Raw genomic sequence first — 10495 nt, forward strand, 5'->3', positions numbered from 1 at the left:
GCTATCGGGCCATCTGCCAGAACGCGGGAAGAAAGGGTTGAAACTTGTGTCTGTTGGTCACGCGGACTGTGGTCCACGCGGTCCTCCCTGCCCCTCCCCTGCTTGTGCCCATCTGAGGACAGGACTGGCCATACTGTGAACGCTGGGGCACGGACACAAGACGTGAAACATGCCCTGCACATCTGCCCGCTGCTGAGCCCGGCTTTCCCAGTCGCCGTACTTGGCACTGGGCTCTGTGGAGCCGGCGGCAGGTTTCTAAACCTCCCGGCCGAGAGCTTCTCTCCTTTTTATCACAACAACAGCTCTGTCCCCCACGTTGTCAACTCTGGAACAGGAATCCAGTGAACACTGGCTTTTCCAGATGTGCCCTCCTGGGCTGAATGGCCCCGGGCAGGGTCCTGTGGGCCCGCAAAAAACAGGAAGGCAAGAGAAACAAAGCAGACCGTGGGATTAAATTACCGAGAGGAAAACCGTATTATTGATCTGTTTTTCAAAGGCATCTGCCTGCAGGGTGCAAAGGGAGAAATCTGTTGGCTCCAGATGGAAATTTCCACAGCAAAAGTTCTATGTGCTTTTGCAACACAGAGCCCTGGTGTGATTCTAGGATGGGTGTCACTGCCATCATTTTCACCCCGGTGAAAAGCTGCAAAAAAAGCATTCCTGGGGCACCTGGATGGCTCAGTGGGTTAAAGCCTCTGCCTTCGGCTCGGGTCGTGATCCCGGGATCCTGGGATCGAGTCCCGTATCCGGCTCTCTGCTCAGCGGGGAGCCTGCTTCCTCTTCTCTCTCTCTCTCTGCCTGCCTCTCTGCCTACTTGTGATCTCTGTCAAATAAATAAAATCTTTAGGGAAAAAAAAAAAAGCATTCCTAAAGACTGTCTCCCAGGTCAGTAGTCTCTCAGGACTCACCCTGGACCCAGGGACAGGGTGGAGTTGGGGTAGCCAGTCCCCTGGTGAGTACCGTCCTCATCAGGGGTCAGTCCGCTGCCTGACCACCTCACAGCTTCCAACAGTAAACATTTCCATAAAAGAATAACGCGATGTTACGTGACCCCTCTCCCACTATGATGAATCAGTTGAAGACAGATGGAGGAAAATGGTTTGTACTCGTAGGTTATAGATGAGAAAGCCATCCCTGGAAGGGTCTTGTGTGGTCATGGATTAAGACCCTAGATCAGCCGTTCCTCCAGCCGGCCAAGCACCCAGAACTTTCTGGTTGACAGCTGTCTTTTATACATAATTCACGCACTGTCATTCCGTCCGCAGACCACCGAGTTTTACTTTCCCTTTAGCCTGTGTGGTGTTTTCCTGGTTGCCCCGGATACCAGGAAATCCAGAGCACTTTTGGAGTCCCCACACAACCCCATGTTAGCCACACTGTTTTCAGGTGTGGTCTTATTTATTTGTCCTTGATCCTGACTTTCCTAACGGTCACTGACTAAACCCATCGCCGGGCTGCGGCAGATCCCCTCCAGTCCCCCTCCAGTCCTTTCTGGGAAGAGAGGAAGGTCATGACATGAATTTCACATCAAAAAAATCCTGTTCCTAAAAAAAAAAAATCCTGTTCTTGGGTTGAGAAGCATGCTGGAAGACGTTCCAAGCGCTCCTTTGTCAAAGCTGTTTGTAAGTCAGTTGATGCGGTATAACCAGGGGAGCGGATAGTGGAAGCGATCAAGGTCATCCGGTTTTGACCTGATGTGGGGGAAAGGGGGAGCCTCCCTTGCAGGCTGTAGGCTAGGTGGGAATGAGAGAAGTCCACCAGCTGCCAGGAAGGGGCCCCATGAGGACAGTCCACGCACAGAACCCCTCCACTGTCGCTGTCCCTTAGAAAACACAGACAGCCCCACTCAAGGCTACGTTTGCTGTGGAAAGCACCTCAGTTGGGAGAACTATTGCTTGTGGGATGCTTAGTGTCTTCAAAGTCCCTAAACTGGCCTCGGAGTCTGGAGGGCGCAGAACTGGGGGTTCTAGGGAACTGTCAAAGCCCCACTAGAGGAGGGACAACTAGAGGATGCCGAGTTGATGGGTGTGTGGCCAGCGATGGAGGGAAAGGCAAGCTCTCCCATGGAAGTTCAGCGTGACCTTAAACAGGTGGTAAGAGTGATGGTCAGGAGTAGCTGATGTGAGGGGTACCTGCGTGGCTCAGTTGGTGAAGCGTCTGCCTCTGGCTCAGGTCATGATCCTGGGGTGCTGGGATCGAGTCCCGCGTTGGGCTCCTTGCTCAGTGGGGAGCCTGCTTCTCCCTCTGCCTGTTGCTCCCCCTGCTTGTGCTCTCTCTCTATGACAAATAAGTAAATAAAATATTTTAAAAAATATATTTAAAAAAGAAATGGCTGGTGTGACCACACCGGTTCAGGAAGGACCCAGGTGACACGGCTGAGCTCCACATCAAGAGGGAAACCAGCCCCGAACAGTCAGCCCAAAGGCGTTAGCTTGAAGAGGGTCCGGACCTCTTGCTCTCTCTGGCTCTGAAACGGACAAGTCCGGCTTCTGTACAAAAAGCTGGCTGCCTTGCCTGACACGTAGGTGCGCAGCCGGACCCCCCACGCTAGCGAGTCCCGCTGACGCGTTTGTCCTCAAATATTTGTGTTGCAGCTGTCCTGGAGAAAGATGGTGGTAGCTTGCTCCAAGACAGTGGCCAGGGGATGGAGCAAAGTCGTGGGGGAGTCGAGGGATGTCGATAAGGATGTAGAAGCCACGGCCCATGGCAGCTCGGAGGTGAGGAGTGAGGGAGACGAGGATGCCGTGAACACTTCCTAGGGGGGCACTCAGTGGACACTCAGGGAGAGCTTTGCGGATGGGGTCCGCTCTCGGCAGCTGTGTGAGTGGCAGTCCATGGGCCCCCCCCTTTCTTCCTCATCTCCTTCGTCCCTGGTCCTGGGGCCCCCGGTCCCACTTTAGCTGTCCTTGTATCATGGGAGGCTTCCTACCCCCCTGTGCAGAAGGTGGGGCTCAGAATTAGTGGGTCTCCGGGTCAGGGAGCTGCAGGGGGGTGTGCTTGCATGATGTGTGCGTGTGTGAGTGTGTGTGTGTGTGTACCTGAGAGAGAGAGAAGGAAAGAAGAACAGAGAAGGGGAATCAGTATCCTTCCTCAAACACTTCCCAGGCCTCCTTCCTGGGAACCCCCACCCCCCGACAGCCCTTCACAGGGCTGACTCCCCATCTTGCAGGCCTCAACTCACATGTCACCTCACGAAGGCCTTCAGCCTGCCCCTCTCTGCTCTGTCACTGAGGGGGACACAGGGTGGCAGATGGCGGGAGCTCTGCAAACACCTGCCACAGGAACAAGCGGCCACGGAGGATGATACGGGCCCAGTGAGGGCAAGGCTGGTTCCCGGGTAGGGCTCGGGTGTGCCCCTGTTTCTGCAGGAAAAATGCCAGCTGGGGAATTGTGTTCCGGTTTGTCCTTTCGGTTCTCCCAAGGTCATCATTTGAGTAAATCACTTCTGCCTGCCTGATAAAGATTCGTCCGGGAAAGCCTATTTGTGTTTTTCTAAACCTTGAAGACCTTTCGCCCTTCCACATGTTTTGGGTTCTGATATCTTTTTTTTCTTAATACCAGCCTTGAGAACTGACATGAACACAGAGGCACAGGTCGTGAGTTTCTGGGTAATTCTCCGCCACAGGCAGGGAGTATCTCCTTTGACGGATAACGTGTTAAGAGGAGTAGTGATTCATATCGTGAGAGTCGCTCTTTACAAACGTACCTTTCCCTGGCTTTGTTCTTCATTTCATATAAAGACAAAACACATGTGTTAGCATGACAGGCTTGGCATGGACCCTTACCAGGCGGGACAAAGTCTGTCACTTTTCCATAACTGAGCCACGTGACCTTGCAGCTGGCTCTTCAGCTGATGGCCTTGCTGCCTGGCCTCTGTTAGTGAGGAGGACATGTCCCATCAGCGATTCCATTGTCTGACGTTCCCTGATAAGAAGGGTGAGGCAGCTTCTAGGACTTAAGGCTGGAGGTTGATGGAGGAAGGGAGGGCTAAGCACCCCCGCAATCCAGTTCTGCTGGGAAATAAAGGAATGGCCTTGCAGACGGTCAGGACAAATGAGTTGCTTCAGAGGCGCCCATAAATAGGTAAATAGAGATTCTGGCCCAAAGCAGGAGATAGGCTTCTTTGTGAGTTAGGGTAGTTCGCTGTTGGGGTTTTCTGAAGCCCAAGAAGACTGAGTCAGCTAACCTCCATGCCAGACCTGCCCCCACCAAGCCACCCCCCCCCACCCCAACCACACTGGGAAGGGCACGAGCTCCGGGGCCCAGAGGTAGACCAGAGCTAGGAAGACACCCACCGATGGCTCCTATCCCAGCTGCTTTGTCTCAGGGTCCCCTTAGGAACCTAGCTCTCCAAACTCAGTCACTTCAAAAAGACTTTTTTTTTCAATTCCACATCAAATGCTTAAGGTTGTTTCTAAATGACCTCGGCAACCAGGAATGACTAAGCGAAGTAGTACTTAGCCAACAGTACTCTTGCAACTACTGAACTTGCCTGGCTTCGGAGGGCGAAGGTTTATCATGCTGTACCCACCAGGAAGCTCCCTTGCTGGAGGTTTCGGTAGCTGATGCATCCCTGGAGCCCTGTCGTCCAGCCGTGTCTTTGGGCTCCATATAGTCTGAGTTCAGAGGGGTATTTACAATGCGTGGCTCCAGTAGGTTTAGTGAACAACCTATTGACCCGGTCTCTGTCGATGTCTATCTTTTTAACAAAAGAATCGAAACACCTATTTCACACAAAAATGCTTAAACAAATTTAGCTAAGGGGAGCACAACATTGAGAAACTGAATTTACGTTTCTTAGATAAATATGTGGTTATATAAACATTTTCTAGCAAGGGTCGGAGAGGGGTTATTTCACTCTTCTAAAAAGGTAGCTCTTGGAGACTATTCCAGCTCATGGGTGAATGATTCTTTCCTGACGTGGCACCTGGTTTGGTGTCAGTGGGAGCTGTCCTTGTAAAGGAGATTAGGCAGGGGCCGAGGACTCATTTCCCTCTCTTAGTTGGCAACACTTTACATCTCTTCTCGCTTCAGCTAGAATTTGGAGCAGATCTTCTTAATGAGGATAAGTAGCCTTTATAAAAATCTATTAAGGCCAGGAAGAGAAGAGTCTTGACTACCGGGGGTCTAGGGAGTAGGGATGGGGATGGGGGTGGGGCTCACCTCTCTTGGGCTTGAGTATTGATTATGACCCTCTCTCCTACCTCTAGTCTCTCTACAAACATTTTCCCCGGGAAAAAGGATCAGAACCCGAGGTCTAGAATGGAGGTCGCAGGTTAAACCAGTGAGAATTTGTCTTAAGCTCTGTCAATTGCCATGTCATTGTTCCCAGGAATCTGTGACTATTTAGCTAGTAGGATGTCTTTCCCTAGGGAATGAGGGGCCAGGGAGAAACTTCGGGAACCAAAGGGGTAGGATGGAAATTCCTCCTGACTTTTGGATTTTGGGGGCCATCTGTTAAGGCAGGGTAAATGGAGACCTCAGACTGTCTCAAATAATTATTATAATGTCAGTAAAACTCTAATGTCACAGTGAACGAGTTAGCATCAAGGCATGTTGACATCTGCTCATCTCAAAATGAGTTGCATCGGGGGCACTCATAAATATGTAAACAGAGGAGTCAGGTGGGTTTAAAATTAGACCTGATCTTTTACACTGAGTTAAGGTATTTCTGGCCATATAGGAGAAAATGAAGTCCATTCTGGCAAAAATGTTAGCCCTGAACGGAGGCCTCTTACTGCCAAGCCAGAGCGAGGGGAAAGCTTGCTTGCTTCCTGCTTACAATCCCTTCCTGAGCACAGTCTCTGCCGGGCCCTGCGTGGAGACGCCCCCAGGCTTCCAACAGTGAGGAGCCACGGAGGAGAGGAGGGCTGGAAGTGTTCCCATCAAGTGTCGTGGGTGTCGACAAAACCCGTCCCCAAAAGCAGTACAGAACTTTCTCAGGTTCCTGCATTTCCCAAGTTCACAGTTTATCCGTGGATTAAAGCAGTGTTGGCTGAACCCGTGGAGTGAGCAGCACGTCGCCTAGGCCAGACCTGGCCATGGCCCCAGTGCAGATTCAGAATGGTTGGGGCTTGCTGGATGGAGGGGGTGGATTTTGGAGAATTTGGATCATCTGCTAAATGGAATAACAGAACCAGGATGCTAATTCCTGGTGTTACATAATTCAGCCAACAGAATGACGATCTGTTATTTTAAAAGAGAACCCTGTCATAGCTTCGTCTAATAATATTTCTTTCCTCCAGAAGACAGCCCAATTCTCAGATTCCAGAACCACTTTCTCAGTTCCTCAGATTGAACCAAACATTCAGACGGTTTTGATGTTTTCCACATCTTACAAAGACAAAGCATTTTGGCTGCTTGCATTTGAATTTTCTCGAAGACCTAAAAACGGTTGGCAGATCAGAACGAATAAACAGTCTTCAGTACAAAGTCCTCAAACCCTCACACTTTTTTTTGACTCAAGCTGTTATCATGTAGAAAAACCAATTTAATATTTTAAAAATATCAAATATTTCAGGTATGCAAAAAAGCATGAAGAATGTAACCAACACCTTTGAGCTCATTAATTCAATAAAAGCATTAAGACATGACCCTACAGTTGAAGTCCCCACTCTTCCCTTTCCCACCCTACTTCCAGATGACCACTGTCCTGAATTTGATATCATTCCCATGTTTTCCTAATTATTTTACTATCGCCTTGCTTTACATGTTTCTTAAGCTTCATATAAATGATATATGTAATATATGTTCTAATAATATACAATACATAATGCATTCATCTGTAGTTTGCTTTTTTTGGTCTATGATCATGAGATTCATCTACATGTGGACACATACAAGCACATCAAAAATCTATATGATACTTTACAAATACAGTACATCTATGTCACAATTTACCTATCCATTACTAAATATTGCCAAGTTGTTCTAAAAAGTGGTCATACCAATTTCAACACCCACAATCAATTTAAAAAAAAAGTTTTTCTTGCTTAATACCTTTGACAGAGCTTGGTATTATCATGATCAGGCTAGGACTTTTGCAATGTAATAGGTGAAGGAACAACCTCATTGAAGTTTTAGTTTGTGCTTCTGAATACTAGTGAGCTTAGGTGTGTTTATTGGCCACTTAGTTCTCAACTTGTTTGAATGATATGTTTATGTCTTGATTATTTTCTATTGGTAGGTTGCTTTTCCCATACCTTATAGGAGTTCTTTGTATGTTCTTAATACTAATCCCTTCTCAGTATTGTGCGAGTATTTTCCCTCATTGTCTTTTGTCCTTTCCCTCTTTGTGCTTTGCCTAAGGTGAATTTTGGTGCATAGATGTTTTGAATTTTAATACAGTTAAATTTTATCAGTCTTCTACTTTTGGTTTGTCTGGGTCTTGTTTAAGAAGTACTTCCATGACTCAAGATGATAAAGATAAATCTTCGATGCTTTCATCCAGAAGTTCCACTTATTTACCAGTTCAGTTCTTGCCCCTAGATCCTTCAGGGCCACTTCTTCTGTCATCTCTCAAGTGTTGGATCCTCTTCTGTGTCCTATTGGTCTATTTTTCTATCTCTGGATGGAAACCATTTTTGGGTTTTGGCCATTTGGCAGCACAACTTTCATCTTTATCCTTTCCTTGAGTTTTCCCTTGCCTGGTCCAGGCAACCACATGGCAACCCAGTATGGAGAGGGGAGAAGTCAAGCCAGAGCTAGCCCTGGGTAAAGACATAGGCTGAACAGTTAACTCCTAAGAAATTACTGTATAGTAATGAATATAAAAATTGCATATAAGATAAAGCATTTTTTAACAACAACAACAACAATAAGCAAAAGCATTAAAAAAACTTTTCTGGGCTATTATAAGGCTCATTTTATTTTTTTTTAAAGATTTTTTCTTTATTTATTCGACAGACAGAGATCACAAGTAGGCAGAGGCAGGTGGGCGGGGTGGGGGGGCAGGCTCCCCACTGTGCAGAGAACCTGAGGTGGGACTCAATCCCAGGACCCTGAGATCATGACCTGAGCTGAAGGCAGAGGCTTAACCCACTGAGCCACCCAGGCGCCCCCAAGGCTCATTTTAAAATGGAAACTAGAGGCCATTCCCAGTCAATAACAATGCTGTTACCTTATTTTCTAAAATGATTATAAACATAGTTTGCATACAGCTTGTCCCAGGGAGTTCTGTGAAATAGTGTTAAAACTTTACATGTGTTTCCTAGATCCCTCAGAGGATCCAGATTGAAGGTCAGGCATGGGTCTTTATTCCATTCAAGAGAGACTTGTTTTTCCTGCAAAACGCTCCCAGTGGTACTTGTATGAATGACCTCATGATTACTACTTGGTGTCCTGCAGTGTCTTCAGATTCAGACCCTCTTGTACGGACCGCAGGACAAGAGGACTCTGGCCACCCAGCAGACGGTGGACGTCCTGTCCAAGTGAGTTGGTTTCCACTTACACTGTTTCCTCTGCCATTCTGATCTCAAAGGAAGCTGGTTCTATAAGGGTCTGTGGAGATTTCCGTGGAAAGTTTTACTAACTGACTTCCTGTAACTCAACAGCTGGGCAGGACCCGTGGTTCCTTTGAAAACCCAGCTGTAAAATAGCTCCCTTGCCCAGATACTAAGAAGAAATTAGCTCTTGAATCATGTCAGAAACACATCCTAGGATTCTCCCTCCTGGAGATCAGCGCCTGCCCATCCTCTCCCCTGCTGGAAGGCAAAGGCACAGTGTGCTGTAGGTTGGCCCGCTAGCGGCCTGCTTTGGCTTCCCTTCATTCTCAGGGTGCCTGTCAGGGTTGAGGGAGGGGGTGCCACGCTGAAAGCCCTCTGACTTCTCCATGAAGGCTGGTCCCAAGTCTTTCTCAGCCTGTGAGCAGGGAACAGGCCGCACCCTCACAGAGCCTGGGTAGCCCAGAGCCAAGGAAAGATCCTGAAAGCACGGAAGGTGAGGAGGCAGCCAGCAGGGGGCACTGTCTCCGGGCTGACCCCCGAGCCGGGACCCCTTTAGCCCTGAGCCAGCAAGGCCTCCTCCAGTCCCAACCTCTCTGCCTGTGTTCCGCTCACTGAGCCATCCAAGGGCTGATTCTCTCAGCACAGTGACAATGGTCCTGAGGAATTAGAAAGCAGGAGAAAAAAAATCCCGTGCCAGGATTCTCTTCTATCATCCCTCCCCAGGCCCCTTCAGGACTTGTAGCTCAGCAACTGCGAGGCTCCCCTTCACCGCGGCAGGGGCTGGGCCTGGTGGGGGAACCATGAGGAGGTCTGAGGGACACCACACTCACCCCACCTTCTGCTCCTTTGCAGGGCCCCAGAGGTGGCCGTGAAGTCCAGGCAGGCCCCAAAAGCCAAACCAGCGTTCTACACGGGCGTGGCCCAGCACCCTGTGCTGGGGAAGGCCAGGCCCAACATGGCGGACTGAGACCACCACACCCCCAACTCCCCTCCCCCCCGAGAGAGCTTTGGTCACGCCTGGGCGCTGACACTGAGGTGACCTATCAACCTCTCCAGCAGGAAGATGGAATTCGACAGACTGTCAGGGCTGTTTGCTCCCGCAGGCCCCAGATACTGCGGATTTCCTGCGGGCCACATTTTGACAGTGGACACCCTTGGGGGTGATCTGGTGCTTCTATAAAGAATTTTTCTTTTTTTTACCGCCCAACTGGTTTTTCTTGCCAACAAAATTTTTCACCCATCGGCGCTACTGCGGCTGCAAGGCCTCTCTTCACAAGTTGACAACTTCTGTGTGTGAATACCGGGTACGGTACCAATGCATAGAGAGCCCCTGGCCTAGACCTGGAGTCAGATTTGGAGCAATAAAATTCTGGAAGAAGCCCCCCTTCTTACAGGAAGATAATAGGGATTGAAAATAAAATGCTAATGAGAGGAATCTTGGAAGTGCTGGGGTTGGTGTTTTGAAAATGAAGCCTGCCTCAGAGTTGTTTGGAGCCTAGACAGGGGCACGAGGAAGCTTCTCTTTACTCGTGCTGTCATTCACCAAATGGGGCTGAACACCCGTTGAGAGCTGGGGACACAACAGTAACCAAGACACAATGTCCCCGTCCCCTCAGAGCTTGCCCCCCCAACATGCACGCAGCACTAAACATAATGGTGAGATTGGTAACAGAGGGAAAGAGCCCAGTAAAGCGAGGCAGGGACTGAATGGTGGTAAATGGGCTAGAGGTCAGGAGAGGCAGGGTAAGGGAGTGAGGGCAGCTGAGCAGGAGTGAGGCTGGCCTGGAGAGGCTACGGGGGAGGGCCGCTGACTCCCTGGTCTCTCCTCCGGGCAGAAGAAACATGGCTGCCCTCTGGAGATTTTTTTTTTTTTTTTTTTCCCGAGTTGGTGCAGCCCTTGGCCCCCTGCTCCCCTGGCTTTCTCTGGGTTCAGCATGTGAGGTGGGGAGGGTGGAGTGGGACAAGCGTTCGTGTCCCACAGTGGTCTTCAGTCTCCTGCGGGGGTTGGGGGAAGCCATCACCACTCAAGAATGGAAGAGCAGAGTGGGAAA

The 10495-nt window shown here is 49.5% G+C and overlaps 1 protein-coding gene across 2 annotated transcripts in view; it reads left to right on the plus strand.

Annotated features, from left to right (window-relative positions):
* TTC23 (tetratricopeptide repeat domain 23) overlaps positions 1–9879 on the plus strand; it is a 99304-nt gene extending 89425 nt beyond the window's left edge. Inside the window, exons 10-12 of one of the 2 annotated variants that reach the window (XM_044231021.1) lie at positions 2595–2717; positions 8347–8429; positions 9297–9879. In XM_044231021.1, the coding sequence (XP_044086956.1) occupies positions 2595–2717; positions 8347–8429; positions 9297–9411 (321 nt within the window). In that variant the 3' untranslated portion in view covers positions 9412–9879. The remainder of the gene's footprint in view (positions 1–2594; positions 2718–8346; positions 8430–9296) is intronic. The other variant, XM_044231022.1, reaches the window with a different exon arrangement.
* Positions 9880–10495: the final 616 nt, after the last annotated feature.

The sequence above is a fragment of the Neovison vison genome, chromosome 13, assembly GCF_020171115.1.
Source record: "Neovison vison isolate M4711 chromosome 13, ASM_NN_V1, whole genome shotgun sequence".
In the NCBI taxonomy this organism is placed as follows: domain Eukaryota; kingdom Metazoa; phylum Chordata; class Mammalia; order Carnivora; family Mustelidae; genus Neogale; species Neogale vison.